General features: G+C 34.0%; 1 protein-coding gene across 1 annotated transcript in view; it reads left to right on the plus strand.

Annotated features, from left to right (window-relative positions):
• The first annotated feature begins 7,078 nt into the window (after positions 1-7,078).
• Positions 7,079-23,635, plus strand: part of LOC108370152 (facilitated trehalose transporter Tret1) — a 30,287-nt gene continuing 13,730 nt past the window's right edge. The window contains exons 1-4 of the mRNA XM_017625414.1: positions 7,079-7,294; positions 7,902-8,131; positions 8,208-8,882; positions 8,939-9,127. Coding sequence (XP_017480903.1) covers positions 7,237-7,294; positions 7,902-8,131; positions 8,208-8,882; positions 8,939-9,127 — 1,152 coding nt within the window. The 5' untranslated portion in view covers positions 7,079-7,236. The remainder of the gene's footprint in view (positions 7,295-7,901; positions 8,132-8,207; positions 8,883-8,938; positions 9,128-23,635) is intronic.

A 23,635-nucleotide genomic window follows, 5' to 3' on the forward strand; every position in this document is an offset into this window, starting at 1 on the left:
AGTCTTTCACACAATACGCTCGATAAGACCTTGTAACCTATGCGGTAGTTGGCGCGAATGGCGGGGTCACATTTCTTGTGGATCAGCTAAAGTTATAAAAAAAGTTTCAACGGTACAGCAATTTCTCTTCAACAGTTCGAAATTCCAACAAAAATTGCCATTGTAAAAATATCACGAACTCGTTCCCCCTTATCCCCTTTCATTAAATAGAGCATCTTTTTCTTAAGTCGTTTGTTGGGACGAAGCACGAATATAGGACGACAACAATGTTTACTTCGTATGTATTTGACAGATTTCCATGAAATTTGGTATCCAGGAGTTTTCCAATCCAATCCGGATCCAATATGACGGACGATTTCTTTAAAAATGCATAGATTGTTATGAAGCTAGGTATTCAGAGATTTTCGTCGTCACCGATTTCGAAATTGATATTAAATTTTCAAAATTCAAAATGGTGGACGATTTCTTTAAAAAGTGTAGATTGCTGTTATGTTTTTGCTTCCCTCCTGTATGACTAGATATGTATTAGTTGTCTAATTTCTTGATGTCAATTATTTTTATAATTATATGAATTTGGAAATCTAATATTTAATTCGTTATCAGTTTCCAGCTATCAAGTTTCATTACAAACCATATTACATTTGCCATTTTGAATTTTGAAAGTTTAGTTTCAAATTCGTAATCAAAGATAACGAAGATCTTTGAATACCAAGATTCATAACAAACTATAATTAAAAACAAAAGTCGTTCGCCATATTGGATCCGCCATTTTGATTTTTGAAAATTGAATATCAATTTCGAAATCAGAGACCACAAAAATCTCTGGATACAAAGTTTCATAACAATATAGTAATTTTTTAAAAAATTGTCCGCCATATTGGATCCGCCATTTTTAATTTTAAAAATTTGATTTAATATTCGAAATCAGTGACGGCTAAAATCCCTCAATACCAAATTTCATTGAATTCGTCAAATACATATGGAGTAAACATTTTTGTCGTCCTAAATTGTCGATTCGTCCCTATGTGCAGCGGTTAAAATTCAACCTTTTAAATTAAGGGGAGTTAAGGTGGGCTGAGCGGAACCGAGTCGAGTTGATTGAAGTGAATTGATCTGAATTGCCTTGCACAACATAACAGAATATAACATAATATAACATAACATAACATAACATAACATAACATAACACAACATAACCTAACATAACATAAAATAACATAACATAACATAACATAACATAACATAACACAACACAACACAACACAACACAACACAACACAACACAACATAACACAACACAACACCACAACACACCCTACCTTTATCTCTATCGTTGTATCTGCCGTTTTTTTTTCTTTACATTATTATATTTATCACTTCCTCGACTTTAATGCAGATCTTTTTCTGTATTCTTTCCTTTATCTAATATACACCCACACCTTTGCTATTATATTAAGTATTTAAATTTATATTCCTCTTTTTCTTTGTGTTTAGGTTTCTTTACTTTCATTTTAATCTCTGCATCATTGCATTCTTCTCCTACATTGTCAACTTTACCTTCTTCCTTGTTTTAGTCTCATTTATTCATATACATACTAGCTGGACGATTACATAAAAAGGTAACATCTTAATAATCGGCGATGCCGATGCGGCGAGTACACGTTACTTAACTGTAAATTTAGCATCGCAGAATCGCGGCATCGTTGGTATTGTCAAGTTACATGTTAGTAACATTCCGTTTTCTTTGAAATCGTTGAGAGAGTGAGCAGAAAGAGTGCAAACATTGCATGTACGTACATATACAAAGCGAGAGCGTGCGGCGGCTGTGCTGATCACTGTTCGGACTACTAAAACACGATTTAGTAGTAAATCGCTCTTAAAATCGGAAAAAACTAAATTCCCGTAGCAGATGTGTTTTTTATTATCGCATTCATGCCCATCAAAAAATTTCCGAATTTTTCAAGTGCAAGTAATTAGAAAATTTCACTAACTTAACTGGAAAAAGCGTCAAGCGCCAAGAGGGTAAGGTTTATATCTTGATACATATGTTAGAATATAAATAGCCAATGGAGACCGCTCATTGCTCTTCAAGAGCAATATATATCAAAGCTTATATCTTGCCATATATCGCCGGCAGTTTGACAGCTACATTTTCATTTGCACGAAAACTTCGTGGTGGCAACATCATTAATATTTTAATATAAAACAAAAATTGAGCTGTTTCCTGTTAGGATATTTACGTATTTATGTACTTGGATGTAAAATATCCCATTTTCAAAATTTTTTAAGCGTTTAAATCCGGCAAAAATACGTTTTCAAAGCTATCTCACAAATGCTTATATCAAGATATAAAAAGCCCACACAAATATTGCCACTGATATAACTCATATCTAGCGACCAAAATGACAGCTGCACAGCAATAAATTTTATCATGTGAAGACGGCCAGTTAGCTAAGTTGCATGAAATAGGAGATCATTTTAAAAATATGTTACGCACTACATATGCCAGTATGTAGTTAGAAAAAGAGCAAAATTAACATTGAAGAGTAAAATTAAATATATAAACCAAAAAAAAATTCAAAACATATACAAAAATAAAAAATAATAATTTTTTGCAATCGCTCCAATTTAGGATCGAATCTGCCACCTACAGACTTGTAGCACGCAATTCTCACTACTCGGCTACCGCGGACGTGAAACTCGCTTGCTTTGTTTGCCTACTTGTACAAAAGAAAACAGCTGACCGTTTCTACCAGTGTTCCCCTGATCCGAGTTAATTCCCAAAAGTCTCGTGCATTTGTTCGGCTGCTTATGCGCATTTGAAAGAGGAAAATGCATGAGTTAATGCAAATAAACGCTGTTTATGCAGATAAGCGAGGAGTAAAATCGGATTGCTGAGTCTACTTCAATTTTCTTTGAAAAATAAAGTTCACCTATTGTAGTATCTAAACCTAAAAAAAGGATCAGCCCAGCGCCTTCGTCTTGACCTGTGGGCTGTGTCGGAAACAAAGCCGCTAAACTTAAGCGTAGAATACGCGATATTGCTAAGATCACATTCAAGTTAAAAAAGGTACATGAAATATTCGTTTTGATTGTACTGAATTGAATTTAATAAATCAATATGAATTGCAAAATAATAATAATCATCAATAGAGAAGCAGATCCTCATTAACTTCAGTCATGTCTACCATCAGCGTATAAATAGATATAGGTATACCATGACGTGTATCACTACTCCGATTCATTTTTATTTCCTTTCATACTTCAAAAATTTGTATTACTTTTTATATTGGAGTAGGTCTCCGTATTAGTATTCTTCTTCGTGTTCGTGCACGCTACGTCTATGGTATTGGAAAGTACGATCACATCACTCTATGGAAAAATAAAATTCTGGGTTGCGATATCTTCGACTATCTAGAGGCGAGAAACTGCATGTTTGTATTCAAGCTGCTGGAGTGGAATACACCTAAATACCTTGGTGACAAACTGATATGATCAGTGTCACGTAGACATCATAGTCTTATTATTCCTAAGCATACCTATCTAACCTCATCAAGGATGTTTTTCGTTAACGCTGTGAGACTCTGGAACACGCTACCTGATTCGCTAAAGATGGAACTGAATAGAGGCAACTACAAAACAGCAATTCTTCGTTACTTCTGTGAGCTGGATTAATATTCTCTGAATTCTTTTCCTTTTCCTCTTCCCATGCTTTCAATCTATTAATCTATCCTTATCCTCTTATTAAAGATTAATAATGTTCAGTACTGTTATAACCTCAGGCTGAACTGTATTACTTAATGTACAAAATTATTCATAAATTCAAGAAATTATGTTACATATTTTAACTTCCAATTGTATTTGATCCATATCCATGCATGTACATATGTATGTATTTAGTTGATGTACTTTTAAAAGACTGTTCTTGTCTTAAGTTGTACAAATGCTTTCATCAATAAATATCACAAATAAAAATTAGCCAAACAACTTATTCTTCCGCTTATTACATACTCTGAAGTTGTGTACAGCAAACTTGATTCGATCTCGTCCCACAAAATTTATGTTGCTTTTAATAATGTAACTCGCTATGTTTATGGTTTAAAAAAGTTTGAACACATCTCCCTATAGAAGAATAAAATTCTGGGATGTAGTATTGATAATTACCTAGGTTTTACAACCCATAACGCATCAGCTGTTAAAATATTACGGCTTAAATCCCAATAGCTACCCCAAAAATTTTCTGTAAATTTTATTGTATGTGACAATGATTTTTTTCTTGTGGGCGAAATTATCATATGTGCTAAGAAATTAGAATGTAGAGACCTTACTACAAAAAAATCGTATGTTTAGTTATATTTCTGAATTATCTCAGCAAATCTAAGCTTTGGTATTGATGGTGCTAGCCAAAGCAGAGAAAAATCCACAAAAACTTTACTTTCGATGTCGTCGTATAAAGTACAAAACCGCGTATCAACAAAATGCAAAACTGCGTATGTGAGGTTGCATAAATTATTTTCTAGAGAGTAAAAACACTCATACAGTGAAACCCGCTTAAAATTATAAAAAAAAAATTATAAAAAATCAACGGTAATTTTTAGCCACTTGAAACTTGCACATTATTGCTCTAAAATTGAATGTGCTATAAAACTGTATACTCTAAAAACACATCTGAGAAGAAAAATTTTAAATTTTCATGAATTTTTTTCTTTAAATGTTCGATAAAATCTTAAGTTTAGGTTTACATGGTATTTGTTAGGGAATGAACTGTATTTTAATTGAAAAATCTTAAATAAATACGTATACTTCGTTAAATGTTTATGTTTTGTTCAAGGATTTACATATTTATGTAAGTTAACAAAAAGATGTAACTACATCAATAATTATGTTCGCTTAAGTTCCCGCATCGAGGTACTTAAGCGGGTTCTTTTAAGTACCCAACCCGCCTAAGTACCTCAAAAACCTGATATTTTTCGGGAGGTACTTAAGTGGGTTTACTGTATTTCAAAATCGTTCACTTTTTTACAAAGCAATCGCATTTCTGTCTAGTATAAGTATTATAAGGCTTGAGCCAAGAGCTTGTGTGAGCGAATCCAATTTTTGACAAAAAATGTCGGTTACGCGGTTTTGCAGAACGGCGATATGCAGTTTTGTACATTAAACGACGATATGGAAGTATAGTTTTGATCACTTTCTACATGCGTTCTGAAACCTAGTCGTCAACCTCATTTTCGAAATTATGTAGCCGGCATAATTTTCATCTTACATCTTTGAATGTATACTGATAAAATCTTCTGCTTAAAAAAAATATTTCTTCTAGTGATCAGGTAGCATGAATTTGATAAAATGTCATAGTTTTATTAAAAGTCAAATAGTTAACAACAACAACGAATGTCATTAAATGGAAGTACCCTCTTTTTTGTATCATGGGTAGGGCAGGAAAAAAATAGACAACCCCACGTTTCCCCATTCTATAGGCTTTGTACTTTCGATTGGCATAAAATTTGTTCACTAAACAAATGAGCGCAGAATTAAAAAAAAATCAATTTTTGAATATTTAATTAAAAAATATTTTGATCATGATTTTTTCAGCGAACTCACTCGAGAAATATTTACTAACACGTTAAATTTCATACAAAATATATTTCATCCATTAAACAGTTTGGTGAAGTTCGTGCCCTATTCGGATCTTAGACTAAAGTGTTTTATTTGATTCATATTTTCGCTGTTTAATTTTTTGCCAATTAATAAAACTGTGACTGGCGGATCGATGTTGGACTGATGAGGATTGCTTTTACTCATTCTTAAATGCTTCTCTGTTGATCATCAGAGGGGTTAGATGAAGGTGATGGGGTTTCAGGAGCGACGCATGGCTTTATCACTTAGAGAAATATTCTTTCAATTATTGTTTAAGTTGTGGCTGGGTACATACTTACTTACGTATGTATCTACAAATTAGTTTATTCAATGGATTAACATTGGCAAATTTCCCGGTCTGCTTCAAATCAACATATGTATGCCCTGGACGAGCTTTTCTTATCGTTGCGCATTTATTCACTTATCAGAAGCACGGATGAAGACACACGTCTTGTAAACATAATCAACTGCAGATTATGACACCAAAATGGGCTACTGGTTTCCAATAAAACGAGTATATAGTAAATAGAGGAACAATTAAAATACTGTATGCTACTGGCGCTAATAAAAATTTGGTTGGCATTTTAGCATCGTTTGCCAGCGCCAACAAAACCGAAGCCATGCACGCACATTATTAATACAATTGCGACAATTGATCTCCAATGAAAAACGAAACATCCCCGCAAACATATTCTGAGCGCTCAGAATATATGAGTCCGAAAGGAGTCCGAGGTGGGTAAGAAATATGTGTTTCAAAAACGAAAAATTTGTGACTCTCATATGAATCTTTTAGGAGTCAGATGTATATGATCCAGGTTATGAGCCAGCACCTTGTACCAATATAAAAACAATAAAGATTCGAAATTTATATCTAAACTTGTTCATACAGAAATTGAAAATAATTAGGAAACCAAAAATAAACAAAATTTAGGTGCAGCTGTTGCTACTAAATGAATTTTGGAATGTATATATGCACGTAAGTATGTATGTATGCTATTTGAAAGAAATTTTGCTGAATGCCTTTGCAAATATAGTGCGTTCAATAAGACACAAAGAACAACCTGAAATATGAGTCCGAATGTAGTCATTTATGAGCCCGAAAAGAGCCTCAAAGAGAGTCTGAAATTATGCATACATATATGAGATCAAGAATTGTTTTAAAAGAGTCCAAAATGAGCCGTATATGAGGCCAACAAGAGTCCAATATTACTCATATTGAGGCTCGTTTGATGTAAGAATTTCAGCTCATATAAGTCGACATTCGTAGGAAGGGAAACACCTTCATATCGGACTCTTAAATGAGCTCATTATGAGCGTAAAGGCTCCGAAATAGGACTCCTTAAATACTCATTTATAACTCCAAATGTTTGCTGGGATATCACAATCATTTGACGCATTTGGTTAAAGACTCTGTTTGAGATTGCATATTAATCGGTCACGAGAGCGAGAAGGAAGCAGTTGCAATTCGTACGCTCATCCACTCGGTTGAATGATTAGACGGTCTAATTTTAGTAGGAGTGTGCAGTAAAATTAGCAGTAGTAGAAGGTGTTATAAAGGAGGGGAGGAGAAGGAAAGAAGTGAGCGAAATTATTAAATTAAAAATGTGTCTACCAAAGGATTTAAAGGGTCCTACGATCCAGAGTATTGCAACAATTGTCGGTAAGTTTCGCTGCTGCCCATAAACTTCAGCACTTGTCAGGTTGAGCAGCCTTCCGATCGTCCAGTAAACACTCCCAACTGACAACATGCGCATAACGTAGCGTCATTGTCATTTGATAAAAATCAAGTGATCCCTATCCGCTACTTGCATTGCTGTCTACCAAACGTCAAAAGTAAGGAGTGGAAATCGGGAAAAATATAAAGCATCGAGTTTTTTTTTATTTCTGAACCACAGAAGATGTGATCTATCCATGTACATTACCACGGCAGGATGCTACTTTCAAATGAAGCTCCGCACGTTGGACGCTTTAATCTGCTTCTAGTTGGGTGGCCGCCGAGGTCGCGTGATTAGAGCTGCGTATTACCACCCGGTACGTCCAAGTTCCTAAGCGAGAGATGCTTTGTATTTTTACATTTTGAAATCCAGGGTTACCTACATTCAATACGACAACTCTTGGGTTGGCGTTTTCTAAACAAAACGACACCATTTACTCAGTGTTGTCAGTTGCATGTATTTGCGAAAGGGTCGGAAAGGAACCATTCTGGCGGCACTATTACCCATACTGCAGCAGTTAAAATCTCATGCTCACCACTTTTTGTGTTTCAGGTAATTTATTGTGCTTGAATTTCGGCCTGCTATTCGGCATTACACCTGCGCACATGAAACTCTATCAGGCTGAGCAATCACCACTGAATTCCATTGTCAACGCAGATGATGCAGCTTGGATTTCCGGTTGCCTATTCGCCAGCGCCGCTGTGGGTGCACTCATCGGCGGCTTCCTCTCGCAAAGGGTAGGACCGCGAGCGGTGCTACTTCTAAGCGGTCTATTGCAAATTGTAAGCATGCACGTTTTGCGGTGTGGTCTTGACCATTACAATAAATATTTATGTATTTGCTTTTTTTTCTTCACAGCCGAGTTGGTTTTGTGTGCATTTCGCCTATGATATCTTACACATTTATTCCTCACGTATTTTCGGTGGCATGGCAGGTGGCGCCACTTTTGCAGTGCTGCCTATTTTCATAGCCGAGATATCCGAGGAGCACAATAGTTCTACTCTTCTCGCCACAATAGAACAATGGCGCACAGTGGGTATGCTCTTTGGCTTTCTTCTCGGCCAACATTTACAATATGAATATGTTAGCGTGGTAGCCATATGTATCTCTTGTGCCTTTACACTGGTCTTCCCGTTTAGTCAGGAGACTCCATACTTCCATATGCGCAAAGGAAATATGTCGGGTTTGGAGAAATCTTTGCGGTGGTTTCGTGGTGTGCGTCGTATGAGCGTTCGCAATCGTCCAGATTTTTTGCGCGAATTACAGGATCTCAAGAGCAACATGGAAAAGCGTGTCATCGCAGAAGCGAATGTGCCGCAAACCTACTTGGTAAAGGTGACACTGATAACTCTTGTACTGATTGTGGGCGCACAGCTGAGTGGAATCTATGTGATACTCACGTGGTCAGATGAGATATTGGCAAAGGACGTCTTCGGTGGCTTTTCCCCAGATTCTAGCGTTGTAATTCTAGCTTTCGTGCAGTTTGCTGCAGCCACAATTGTCGTGTGGTCAGCTTCGCTGCTCAGAAGAAAGGTAAATTGCTGTAAGGTCTGCAGACGCTTGTGATCTCTCATGCGGTATTTTTTCAGATTCTGCTCTTTTCGTCGGCATTGATTTGTGGTTGTGCAGCGATATGCTTAGCTGTCTGTATTGCAATGAAAGTACGAGATCCATTTCAATGGTTAGTATCCGGGTTGCTGCTGCTGCACACATTCTTCGCAAACTTGGGCATGTATCCGCTTATGTCGTTAATTCCCAGCGAAATATTACCACCAAAGGTATGTAAACGGAGCATTGAAATTCTTGTAAGTACGCTTAGCACTAGAGTATTGCGATTCAGCGATCTCGACCATTCTAATGTCGCTTTACGAGAGGCTACATTTTCAGGTGTTTGGGCTCGTAGTTAAAAATCATTAGGCCTTAGAACTGCTGTGTTCGACCTGCTTTCCTATTGTCTTATTGCATTTATTATCTATAAAAAAATAATTATCGATCAAAATTTCATCAATAATGCAATGTAAAAATGCACAAAAAACTCTCGCCTTAGAACAGAAGATACCGATAAACCGGTTTAGTTTCCCGCGATTGGAACCATCTAAATTGAGCCCATTTGACTGGTCATATGATTGTAACTGACGATGGAAAGGTTCACATGAAAAGCAAATATGTAAATCGTTATAAATCACAATTAAAAAATTCTAGAAGTGAAAGGACGCGGTCGAAAATTTAAGCGAGAAAGTGCGAATAAATCAACGATAAGTATTTTAAAGGAAATTAAAGTTTTAAAATTAAACAAGAAATTTTAGTAATGCAATGAGCAGAGACAAGCTCATGTTGTTTCATATGACATCGAAACCCATCAATTGTGATCAGTCATAATTGACCAAATTTTATAGCAAGTATGATTTGTCAATACTGACCTAAGATCCCATCAAGCATGATTATTCATTTGTGGCCAATGGGCCGTATAAATAAAAATAAACAATTGCTTTTTCTTAATATTTCAGACCTTTTACTCGATTTATTCAAACAAAAGCAATTGCTCAGTTTTTATTCATACGGCCCAATGTTTATATCATTGATGACTCACATGTATACGATTTTTTCCATCAAATTTTGCACATTTCCCTTGATATTTTGATGTAAACTTTCATACAAAGTAATGACGAGTATTTCTATCAGGATCGTCCGTCATTTTTCCGGTCATATGATTGTCACTGTTCTTGCAGGGTAGTTAACATAAAATTTAAGTTCTGAAAATCTTAGATAACTGGCAAAACGACTTCTGCTAACCTTTCCCGAATATTCTAAAATCCCTACAAATGGATCCAAATCAAAGTTTTAGCGTTGTAGCGAGTAAAAACTACATCTTATAACTAAACCGCAACTATGTATAAACGTTTCATAATCCAGCTGCAACTAGAATTTTCTGTTGCTTTGAATAACAAGCGAGGGCAACAACAAGGTTAAAGTTTGCCTTAACCAATGTGGGATTGATTATAAGATTTAGTGATCGAGTGAGTGGCGAAATAAATAAGTAAATTAAAAAATTCGACCCCACATTCAAGGAATTACTTGCTTTTGCAAGCGAATAAGTGTTCAAAATAATGGTTAGGAGAATTGAGAAGGAGGGGATGAGGGATTGCATTAGATTACTAGTGATGGCACAATTAATCGAATAACCGATTATAATCGGTTATTTTCATTCGGTTAACGATTTAATTGTATCGAAATTTTCCTTTCGATTAATCGAGCTATTAACCGATTAATTTTTCAAAATAATCGAAAAGAAACCATCAAAAATTTACTAATTTACGCACACAATAATGTATGAATCAAAATAAGTTGACATGTTTTTTACACTCTCGTATTCTGCAAATTTTTTAAACAATATTTTTGCCAAAAGCCGCCACAAAAGCTTAACCTAAGTAGCTACTAAAAAATCACAACCAAGGTAAGCACATATTTTCATTCTATTTTCCGAATTCGGTGTTGCGCATTTTCTTCTTTTTTATATGGAAGAAAATAAGCAACACCATTACCAAACAGAAAAATACCAAAAATGAGCGGTAAATGCCAGATACTTAAGTCTTGGAATTTTTCATATAAAAATTTAATGGCCTACAAAACTGCATACTGAAAATCTTTCTAAGAAACCTAATTAAAAAACTGGAATTTTTTTTTTGATTTTTTTTTAATATTGCACAAAGTTTTATATATTTATATTTCTAAGTTTGTTTTGCCAAAGAATAAGTTATATTTAAAAAATAACTAAAATTAAATAACCCAAAAAATCTTGTCGTGCGCTATAATTTTGACACGGGGTGTAAGTCAGTTTTTATAACTTATAAATGGTTTTTATTAATTTTTGATTTTAATCGAGATGATCGGTTAATTTCTTACGATTAATTGCGATTATTAATCGAGTGCTTTCGATTAATCAATTAATCAATTAACCGATTAATCGATTATTAAATTTTTTTGCCATCACTATAGATTACACACGGTAACACTGATTTGGTGCGGCAACTGTTAAAGCTGTTTTTGATTGACTTTTTTGTGATTATTACGAATCCGTAAGTGTAAAGTTTCCATCAGCTCCAGATTTTGAGAAAAAACGAGGTCGAAGTTAGGGTTGCCAACCGTACTATAATATAGAATTTACTACTTTTCCGGTCAGCGTACTGTTGGGAAAAAATATAGTACGCGAAAATACTATATTTCTTCATTTATAAATATGAATATATTTCAGTAAATTGCACGACAAAATGTGTATTAAAATGGATGACCTTTATACTGAAATAACCATATTACATGAAATATTCTTTAAAGTACAAGGTCATTGTGAGTTAATAATCAAAAAAGTAACATAACTGAGAAAGAATTAACAAATTTATTTAAAATTATTTCATTTCTACCCTGTTGGAAACTTTGGCATTCACAGGAAGAAATTTTCCATCACTTAAAAATCGTTTTTACTTTCTCTTAAGAATAAAGTACAATATATATTTGAAGTGTACTATATTTTTTTCCAATTTTTTTGAAATAGTACTATAAATATCGAAGAAAATGTTGGCAACCCTAGTCAAAGTGTCAAAAAATCGCGTTTTTTACAATATTTGAGAAGCTGTAGCAAAGAAAGAAAGGTGGTAGAACTTACCGCTTAGCCTCCAATTAGATCTATAACTCTCTACTACTGGCCCTGAAAATACCATCCTGGAACATTGACCTGATGGTCACTTATAGTCATTTATTAAAGATCAAAAAGTGTCAGAAAATCGCATTTTGACCATATTTGGAAAGCTCTAGCAAACAACGAAAAGGCGATAGAACCTTCCACTTACGTTTAAATTAAAGTTAGAGCACTCAACTACTGTCCCTCAAAATACCATCCCCGCACCTTGACCTGATGATCACTTATTATCCTTTATTGAGTCGAGAGTTCTAGATGTAATTTAAGCCTAAGTGGAAGGCTCTATTACCTTTTGTGTCATTGCTAGAGCTTCTCAAATTTTGCAAAAAAGCGATTTTTTTACACTTTTTCTCAAAATCTGTAGCTGATGGAAACTTTATACTTACGGGTTCATATTAAGCAAAAAAATATCAAAAGTAACTTTAATAAATTTATGACGTACAACAATACGACGTTTACGACAACGTTGTAAATACCTACGATGACCATACGTCCTGTATTATACGGAACAGTTTTCTTTTTTGGCAGAATGTAGAATGGGAATGAGAGCTTCTTCTGCTGCATTTCTATGTTTATATCATTTATCAGTTTAAGCATATACGATAAAAAAGTAAAAAAAAAAAATATTTTTATTTGCGGGTATGGAAGAAATATCTATTAGTTGCATTGAGTTACGCCAAAATAGTGCCGAAAATCAATCAACTGTGCTTAAAGTTCCGGCTGCTTCCGAAAGGGTCGAAAATGGCACAATTCATGCTCGATTTTCTTCACTGCTATGAACGAGTTTTAAGTGATGTTGGTATATGATCGTAATTTTCTCCATTAACAGTTAATATTTTCTAATCTGAATGTCTGTGATTCGAATCGAGTATAACATACAGTGACCATAATAAAAATTAGTACTCGAAATTTTAGAAAGTTTTGGCTATTTTTTCTTAGTTTATTTAATATTTATTATTTATGAAAGTAAAGCTCTTTTCCTAAAAAACCATATAATATCAAATTTCCAGCTTTGTGAAAACAACAATAATAAAAAGTGATTCTGCAATGTTTCACCAAAATTTCAAACTTTTTAATTAGAATCTTTAGAAAAAAATTTGGTTTGCAGTTTTGAAACTCAATAAAATTGAGTATAATACAATGCGAGTGGAAAGTGCTGCTCATTTGCTTCCCTTTCAAAAAACTGGTCGAACATATTTACTTTGTATGAAAAAAATGCGTAACACCGTCAACATAAAAAAAAAATGCTTAAAACTAATGGTAAGCCTTAGCGACTTAAAATTGCACTTCATTATACTAAAATTTAACGAATTTTTTAAACAAATTTTACTGGGTAAAAATCTCGGGAAAATTGTCCTACAAATTTTTGATATTACTAAAATGATACTGTTTCAGGGCCAAAATATCTAGGTTCATTAAAGGAGGCTTTAAGATCTGTAAGCTGTTGTGGAAAGAATTTGCAAAATTATTTTTTGTCCCGTATTCGGCTCTCATAAATATGGACACCGTATAAATACCCCATATGTATGCATATGGGCCATTCCATTGTGAGTGGTCGGGTATGTTATATCGACTTATACAACAGTGAAAGATATTTTTTTTAACATACATATATAGCTAACTAATGTATACAATTTCTTTCAAATAAGTTTATAGCAAAAAAAAACAATATTTTTAAAACAAGGCTTCTAAATATGAACCAAATCAGACCATAGACCGGTTTCCCCAAATATCTGAACACCGGAGCCACCTACCACCTAAATGTTTGCGGAGTTATTTCCTTTCATGGTGGTAATATACATTACAAATCTAAATCAAAGCGGACTATAAAATACGGTGTTTTAAAATATCTGGACTCCTGTGCCACCTAGCGGATTAATTCGTCTTTCATATTGCATTTTCATCGGGTTCTGAGCTAATTTCAAGTCTCTAGCTCATCGGGAAGTTGGTTTATAATGTATTACATGATTTTCCCCAAACAAATATACTTACATACATGCATACATACCAAGCATGTTAAATAAAAGCTTGTAAGAATACCAAACGATTTCTAAGTTCTTTGTAACTACCACCTGATTTACATGATTCAAGTACTTGAAAGCAATTCTTGCTCATTCTCTTTTGTGCTTTTTATTTGCTTTTACACGTTTTAATTCTGTTGAATTCAAGTTTTTGGTTCTTTAAATGGGAAGCAACGAAAATGCCAAAAGCAAAGCACGAAAGTTGAAATGACTTGACGGTACAGACGCATGTGTACTCGTCCCTTTTCTTCTCACCCCCTCTCTTCCACATGCGAGCAGAATTGAATTCAATACTTGAACTGTGTAAAAGCAGTCTATCATTTGAAAGAGCGTGACTGGTGGGACCCTGAAAATCCCTCTATTTTACCTTTGTGCACTCAAAAACGAATTTCAGCCAAAGTTACTACTAAAATTGGGATTATAGGCATTTTAGCGCTAAAGTTACATGTGCTAATTCATTAAATTCTACTATATCCTTTTTTTTGGCGCTGTAACCGCTTTATCGGTTTTGGCCGAGTTCAACAAAGGACGCCAGTCGCTCCTCTTCCATGCCAACTGAAGCCAAGTCCCTTCTCCACTTGGTGTTTCAATCGCAGTGGCGGCCTCCCTATTCCTCTGCTGCCACCAGCTGGTTCCGAGTTGAAAACTTTCAGAGCAGGTGCGTTTCTTTCCATTCGAACGACATGGCCAAACCAGCGGAGCCGCTGAATTTTAATTCGCTGCAATATGTCTATATGGTCGTAATGCTCATACAGCTCATCATTTCTTAGTTAGTATACATGTATGTACATATAATCATGAAATAAAAATACTTGCATTCATTTGAGGTAAGTCCTATGCATTGATTTATGCAAAAAAATGGTCAAAAATGAGTTTTTTTAACTAGTTGATCGCACTTTGGATCTAGGTGTACGATATGAAAATCAATGGTAATAGTTGGGTGTATTGAAGCGTGTAAATATATATGTGCATACATATGTACATCTACTTTGACTTGACATATTAAATTAATACATACAGTCAGTCAATAAAGTTTAGGTACTGCGAATTTTTTACAATACGGGCAACTATTTTAGAAATTTTTTATTTTTCGCAAATTTTTTATAAAAACGGGGTTAATTCTACAACGAAAACCCCAAAAATCAAAGCTACAAACCTTGTGCAAAATTAAAGAAAACTCTGAAAAATTTTATTCGAATATTGCACTTTTTATTTACGCTCTCTAGAAACAAGTTGAGTATGCAGTTTTTAAGCAAATTCAATTTTGGTATAATATATGAGCAAGCTAGGACTTACCAGTGATTTTTGGGAAATTTTTTTGTTGAAGGTGTCGCACATTTTTTCCATATAAAAAAATTATCAGACATCATTTTATATGAAGAAAATGAGCGACACTTCCAACAAAAAAAAAATTGCTAAAAATCAGTGGTAAGTCGTAGCCACCTCAAACTTGCACTTTACTATACTAAAATTGAATTGGCTAAAAAAACTGCATACTCAACTTTTTTCTAGAGAGCGTAAATAAAATGTGCAATATTTGAATGAAATTTTGCCGAATTTTCCGGAACTTTGCTCAAGGTTTGGAACTCTGATTTTTGGGATTTATGTTGTAGAATTAACCATATTTTTATAAAAAATGATCGAAAAATAAAATATTTAAAAATACNAGAGCGTAAATAAAATGTGCAATATTTGAATGAAATTTTGCCGAATTTTCCGGAACTTTGCTCAAGGTTTGGAACTCTGATTTTTGGGATTTATGTTGTAGAATTAACCATATTTTTATAAAAAATGATCGAAAAATAAAATATTTAAAAATACATAGTTGTCCGTATTGTAAAAAATTCGCTGTACCTAAACTTTATTGACTGACTGTAATTCTAATGTAATCCAGAAAGGTTACTTTTTTAGCATTGACAGTTTTGTGCTTTGAATTCTATGTTGATTAACGAGGTAATTTTGAGATATGCCAAATCGTTAATCACTTCTTCAAAGTCTATGTCTTTGAGCACTTCACATTCTATGGACATCAGTGACAAACTGGTCTGGTCAGCCTTTCTTGAAGCTTTGATCTCTTAAGTAATTTTCTATTCTTTTCAATTTTGAGATGGAGCATTCCCCACTGTAGTTAGTTATCGTCATGCTTCAAAGTCCGGTTATGCAAGACTTGGACTTGACTGACATATAATCTTGGAAACGATTACTCTGTGTGTCGTCTTGCTTTGATCAGCATTTGTATTTGTAATTGTAACCTTTTAACTTGATTGATTTAAAAATGGATACAAAATTACAATTAAAATGTATTTATTTACGTGATCAAATTGTGATTGTGGTAAAAGTGCACTTTAGCGGAACTGTACCAATATTTATGAAAAAAATCGGGAGGGGTATTAATCGACGCTATTTAACTCTAATAATGTTAATTCCCAAGTTATTTGCAAGAACCCTTCCACTTTTCGCACTTTGTTTTAATGAATTACACGCAAATAAATGGACGTAAATGAACGTACCTTAACACGTATTAATTACTTACTAGTGAACACGCATGGCGTTAAAACGTCGAAATCGAGTTTAACTTTTAAAACCTATGGCAACCCTTTAAAAACCTAATAAAATATTTAAAACGTTTCTTCTAAATCATACAATCATTTCTCAGTAAAGAAAGATCTCGCCCACCGCTAAAAAAAGTTCTAATCAACAAATCAAACTTTGTTGCACATTTACAGGTCCAGTTCTATAATCAAAAATTTCATTTTTGAAATTTGAAATAACGGTATAGATCAGATGACCATTACAAAAAAACCCTTCACGTATTTCCTTCACATGTCTCCTTTTTTCTTCGGATATATGATCTGTAAAATTTTGAATTTTTTCGTGATTCTGACTAAATATTCATGTACTTCTTCAAATTGTTATACCTCGGGTTCTGATCATCGTAGAGCCTTGATTGTTGACTCTCACAAAATAAACCACCTCGTCATAAAATAAATATTTTCAAAATAGTTCTTGAAAAACTCCCATTTTTTTGGAACACGTTTTTTATAGAGAATTAAACAAGGATTACAATGGTGTAATTTTAAATCCCAAATTTATTGGTCTTTACTATGCAAATCAACTTAAAAAGTTCAACTGATTTCTATCGCTATCTCTATCGCTATCGCGTTGTTGTTTGCAAGGCTAGAACTTGATTTCAGAACGTAAAAAAGGTAATCAAAATTAATGTAAAGCTTTAATTTATTTTTTGGTGGACTCAAGATGATTACATACATATGTCTTATTCACACGTTTGTTAGTTTTATAAAAAAAAAATTTTACTCTAATGTTCACTTTCTCATGGAACCCCAACACTCTTTCGTTTGACAACAAATTTTTTGATATTTCCTATAACTTGTGTATAAATTAACTAAATTCGACATTTGAAGCAGGTGGCAATCCTCTTCAAAATATTTTCAAACAACTACCTTTCAAACTGAATTTAATTTTTTAAACAGGTGGCAACCCTCATACCTTTGGTTTAGAAATAAAACCTTTTTGAGTTGTTATTTTAAATAACTTGAATTAAATTTTGGAAAAGGTGACAACCCTTTTCGAAAATGTAAAACCTTATTACACATATACAGGCCAAGCAAACATTTGAATCTTTATAAGTTTTGCAGAAACTATGATTCTTGATTTACATGATTATGAACTGTATTTTTATAAAAAGGGGAACGAAAAAATGTAATATGAAAGACATTATGGGCTGGTTTCTCCAACTCAACTTAACTTAGTTTAGCCACTTTTCGGACTTAAGTCAAAAGTTAGCCTACGTTTTACACAGCTTATTCTTGACTAAGTCAAGAAATTTGGCTTAACTAAGTGAAGTTGAGATGGATACACCAGCCCTATGAGTACTGAGAAAAATTTTAGTGGCTTAATTTTTGGAGCACAAGTGTACATTCAATATTCTGTCATAATAAAAATGGTCACAATAAAAGCGGTCTATTATCCAGATGAATGACTTTTAGTTATGCTTACATCAGTGTTGCCATTTTAGCCGTTTACCGGCTAGATTTAGCCTGTTGCGATTTGCAAACGTCCGGAGAAATTTTGGTTTAGCCGGGAGCCGTTTTGTAATTTGCAAATACCGTTTTTAGCCGATTTTGGTATTTGCCTTGTTTTCTTAAAATTCAAATACCCATGTATGTATGTCTCCATTTTTGACCAATGACGTTTTCTTTTCTCGAAAAAAATTTCACCTTCTTATATGGCAACATTATCAGAGTGCAACATTTTAAAGAAAGAGCATGCAATATGCATGTGAAAAAGCTGGGAATACACAAAATCTGCTAGAAATGGCTAGCCTTATCGCGGAGAAAATTTTCATGTTAGGCAGGGTTATATAAAATTGGGCCGATTTCGCTTATTTTTATTTTAAGCGAATATATTTTTTTCTAACGAATGCCGTAGCGGGGATTTTCTTCATAAAATGTTTGTTATGGATGTCTTAAGTTTAAGTGTAAAATTTTAATTGCAAACTTAGAAAATAATAAAGTGTTTCACTGTTTACTTAACACGCGTTTGTGTTTGGATATAATGCCAACACATAGAGTAAATATTAGAGGTATTGTCATCCCAGATAGAACGTATTCAATTCTGCCTTAATTACAAAACATCATTGTTGCCCACGTTTAAAGGTTTAAGGTAAGGGAAAAATTGATATTTTCAAGCACTATGTGCACATATGTATTTTTTTAAACAAACTTTTTTGCTGACAACTTCCTTAAATTCCAAAAACCGAAGTTCAACTTGAATTAAAGGAACCAACACTCAAATGCGTCAAAATGAAAATAAAAGAGCACAAACTTTTATGTAAAGTAATACTCTCTGGGAAGACAACAGCTTTGTTCGTCAAAAATCCAGCTAGAATTATCACTCAAAATATCAGACAGTAAGAAAAATGCTCCCAAATTCTCTCTCAAGTAGAGAAACTTGCAAATTTCTGCACGAACGCTAGTGTCCACGGTTGCATTTCAAACATAAGAAATTTGTATACACATTCTTAATTCTTTAAATTAATTAAAAGCTTAATTCATTAAATTCTTTCAGAGGGGCAAAAAACAAGATCTACATGTATATTTCTTGTTAGTCCGACTTTCTTTAACATACGTTTCAATTTATTTGTCGTAGTAACTGTAGAGTTTCCTATATCGACTCTGGTTGAGATTGCATTCCGATTAAGAATACAGTTTTTTTCATCCGAGTACCTTTCAAATCATTGAAGTTAACTTATGCTGTTTTCGTTTCTACCAAAACAATGTCGCATTTTGATTTCCCTTTTGTCTTTTTGTGTTCGATTCTAAAAGAAGGACAAATGGTGAGAAAATTTTGTGTTCGTTTCTTAAAATTTCACACTCTCTGTAACAATGTACAATTTCTGTAAGGCAAAAAAGGCACATTTTCTGTCCTTTGAAGCTTTGTCAGGGGTGATGGTTGCCCTGAAAATCAGATGGTTGCTTAAAACGATAATTTTATGAAATGCGTAAGCTGGACAAGGACAAGAAGGCAAAAACATGCCCTTTTACAGGGTTGAGTGTAACATCAAACACATTTCGCACCGTGCAAGGGCAACATTTTTTGCTAGAAACAAAATCACCATTAATTAATTAAGTAAACAAGTATTTGCTTACATTTTTTTATTTTAAAATCGCTCAAGTTTGTAAATTTTTAAATTTAACGAACTCGTTTATGCAAATTATCGCAAAAATTCCAGACATGCGCCACAATCACATGTGTTTCCTAATTGCAAATTTTTGTTGGCCCAATTTTTTCCAGCTTGAATTGGCAACATCTCTCCAAGCACTAGTCTCCCTACTTGTGATTTATTTAATCAAAACATGTGAAATTTATTTGAAACACTTTAGCCGTTTTAGCCGGTTTTTTGCCAATTTTGTTGGTCCAAAAAGTACTGGCAACACTGGCTTACATATCCCAAAATATGGGCATGGAACTTGTCCAATCTAGACCATATCTGGGCAGTATATGAAGTTATTATATAAAATACCGAAGGTACCTGTCCACGTCGCCTCGGGTTCAGCCAAACGACTTTGACTTCAGATTTTTTCAACGAAAAAATTCTAGGAAGAAACTTTTTGACGCAGTTTGGTGTCTCCTGTTTAGGTGAACATGAACACAAAATGAAAATTTATCCCCCAAATGCGATATGGGAAATGTCCGCCATCTTGGATTTTGTATTTTTTACGATTTGCGCGCGAATATGCATTCGATTTTTTCAACGAAAAAATTCCAGGAAGAAATTTTTTGACGCAGTTTTGTGTCTCCTGTTTAGGTGAACACGAAATTAAAATCTTTCCCACAATTGGATTTTGTGTTTTTTACGAGGTGCGCGCAAATTTCGCATTTCTCGCGAAAAATTTAAACAAATTTGTAGAGAATTCGATTCCCTACAATTTTCATGTGCCTATCATTTTTTTAAACAATTATTTATTGCTAATAATATGCAAAAAATTTTGGGCAATTTCTATTTGAAATAAGTGACACATTTAAATGGCAAAGTTGTAGAGGACAAAATTTCCAATAAAGGCATTATTTTTATGTTCTCGTACGACGTGTAGATCTCGACCAACAACCACAGTTGCCACATTTGGTCACTTGTGACCAAAATAGGTAAATTTTGGAGTGCTTGGTAACTTGGCAACTTTTTTTTTTTAATTTTGATAACTTTTAGTAAGTTTGCCGTGTATAAAGTTATATTAAAAAGTTGGCTTAATTTGATAAATTGTACTGTGGTTGTGTGTAGCGGTGACAACACTACTCGAAACAATTGCGTTGATCAGGCAACACAGCGCTCAGCAAAAATAACTAACCACATATCGAAGAAAATTATCGGTGGGTAGTCTACTCGTTAATTTATCACAGTGTGGGGCGCCTGTCTAATTTTCAATATTTATTGTGATGTTTGGATCGTGATAAATATTGATGAATTTCAAAATAATGATGGATTGCGTGGGAATGCTACATGTTCAATATTTATCGCGTCAGTATTTACATGTTTTTGTGTTGAGAGGTTTAAAGTCCAATAGGTGAAGGCTGGAAATCTTATCTTAATGTTATTTTATTGAAAATCATCTATACTTTTTATTATATGTATGGTGATACCACATCTAATTTGTTCGAAATGCAACGCGAAATGTCGAGCCGTGAATTGATATCACGAAATATGCCACACGTTCAATACTTATTGACAGATCTTTGATCCATATATAGAGGAAATGAAAAAAAGGAGGTTTGAACAGTAGTTTGTGCAGTGTAATTGGGCCCTTTAGCGCTTCGATATATGCACTTAAGTCGATTTTTAAAATTTTTTTTCTGAGGCTAAGATCCCGTTCAAAAGACAAGAGCTTTTTTTTATAGATCCTTCTTTCTCATATTAAATACTAAAAATTATTTTGTAGATAGGCTCCTCTGGCCCTGATGGCCTCATATGTAAAATGAATTTGTTTAGTTTTCTTTTAACAAAACTTTTTATTGTACCCATGTCTTATTTATGGCAAATAAACGAGGTTTGTTTTAACAGTTTATTGTATAATAAAATGTTGTTTTATACTTGGTAACTTTTAGGTCACTTTTTTTGTAAATTATGGTCACAAAATTTTTTGTCGTGTGGCAACCGTGCCAACAACGCGCTCAATGCAGCGGCAAGGGGAAGGCTACTCAAAACTTTTTTCACAGTATCTCAGAGGTCGTGTTTTTTGGCGCGTATTTTCAACTGTGAGTTCACCAATAGGCCGGGCCCATGAATAGCTATTTTCAGTCGGTTGAAACTATAATTAGCAAATAGTTTTTGTCCTGTTATGTGTGGATTAGGACTACTGCTAAACCACATAAAAATAAAACACGCCAATAACAAATAATTGTTTGAAAAATGATAGGCACATGAAAATTGTAGGGAATCGAATTCTCTACAAATTTGTTAAAATTTTTTCGCGAGAAAACCAAAATTCGCAAATCGTAAAAAACATAAAATCCAAGATGGCAGACACTTTCAATATCGCAATTGGGGGAAAAATTTTAATTTTTGATTTTTTTTTATTCTTACGTCTATTTTGGTCTTAAGTGAACGGGCTACGAGGCCCATGGTGGAATTATACAAGGTGTGTGATATTGACAGCGTTCTCGCTCTAATACGCCATCTTAACTCCTTTAGCAAAATCAGTGTTGCCCTCTTGAAAGAAATACCTTTTATCTCCTGTAAAAAAGCAATGATATACATAATTTCTTAACAAATATTTTCGTTAACAGTACTGAACAAAGCCTTGACATTTGCTGTATTCCTATTCATTGACAGATGCAAATAAAAATAAAAGTTTGGAACATTTTTAATTGATTTTGGCTCTTTAAACGTTGTCGTGGCGAATTTTCTAGCTTCTTTGCAAAGGATATATCTCAGCCACAGTTTTAACTGTACGTAGCAATGAAATAAATGACTAAAGAGCCAATTGTAATATATAACCCACATTGTTCATTTCTTAGAATTTGATTATTTGGGCTTGGATGTACAAAAGATGCAAGCTGTGCAATATATAAGCTCCAATTACTCAGTAAGGTCGTTTTATCAAGTCTTAGTTAGTGCATTCGTGGGCAATGTGAGCGATCTGTGTATGCCCATATACATACATACATATGCATGTATGTGCAACTTTTGTCCACGACACGAATTTTTCAATGAGTTCTCTCGTTTTTGTGAGATCCGTTTGGAAAGATGGGAGATTATTCAACTTTTTGCTAAACGTATTAGGCTTTAGGCCGGGTCTGAAGGACATTCCACAGTCGTGTGTTCTCGTATTCAAAGAAATATTCGAACTGAAATCGCTATTGCATAGCAGTATTGCGAATATATATTTAATTTACAATCAAATACCAGATATACCAGATGCTGAGAGACGGTATGTGAAATGTAATGCTAGTAGTGAAGTTATTTTGGATTATTGTAAATAAATATATATACTAATTTTACAGTTAATGGAAAATGAGTAAATAAAAAAGAAACAAACAAACACTTATTTGGTGGTTTAAAGCTGAGAAAAGTATGCAAGCCTTAAAATATTTTTTAAATATTTCATATGTACTATAATACTTTATGCTATTGCTCAATTTTTGGCAAAACACCATCGTAAGTTTGATTGAAGTCTGTTGTATATTTTTTACTTACTTATTAATTAAAAAAGCGTACCTTATTTTGTACTTTAGTACTTTTATTCCCTGCTTCTACACTTCTAAAATATAACTTTTAGCTAAGTTAGTGTCAAACTGGCCCGACACAACGTACAACACCATGTATAATTCCACCATGGCTGTTCATAAAGCTGATGCCAGATAAAACCACAGTATATACAGTAATAAACCTTTTCGCAGTTTTTCACCCAATTGGTCCCCGAGGAGTACTTTTGGGTTGTGTGCAGCGTTTTCGTTTTGCGGGCACGGCAACACTTACTGTGGGGAATTTCGCCTGATGATCAGAAAAAGGTCTTCTCGAGCAAGGTGTAATGAACTGAAGGTGGCGCATTCCCGAA

This window comes from Rhagoletis zephyria, unplaced genomic scaffold (genome assembly GCF_001687245.7).
Source record: "Rhagoletis zephyria isolate East Lansing unplaced genomic scaffold, Rhagoletis_zephyria_1.1 Rzeph_scaffold_04035, whole genome shotgun sequence".
Lineage (NCBI taxonomy): Eukaryota > Metazoa > Arthropoda > Insecta > Diptera > Tephritidae > Rhagoletis > Rhagoletis zephyria.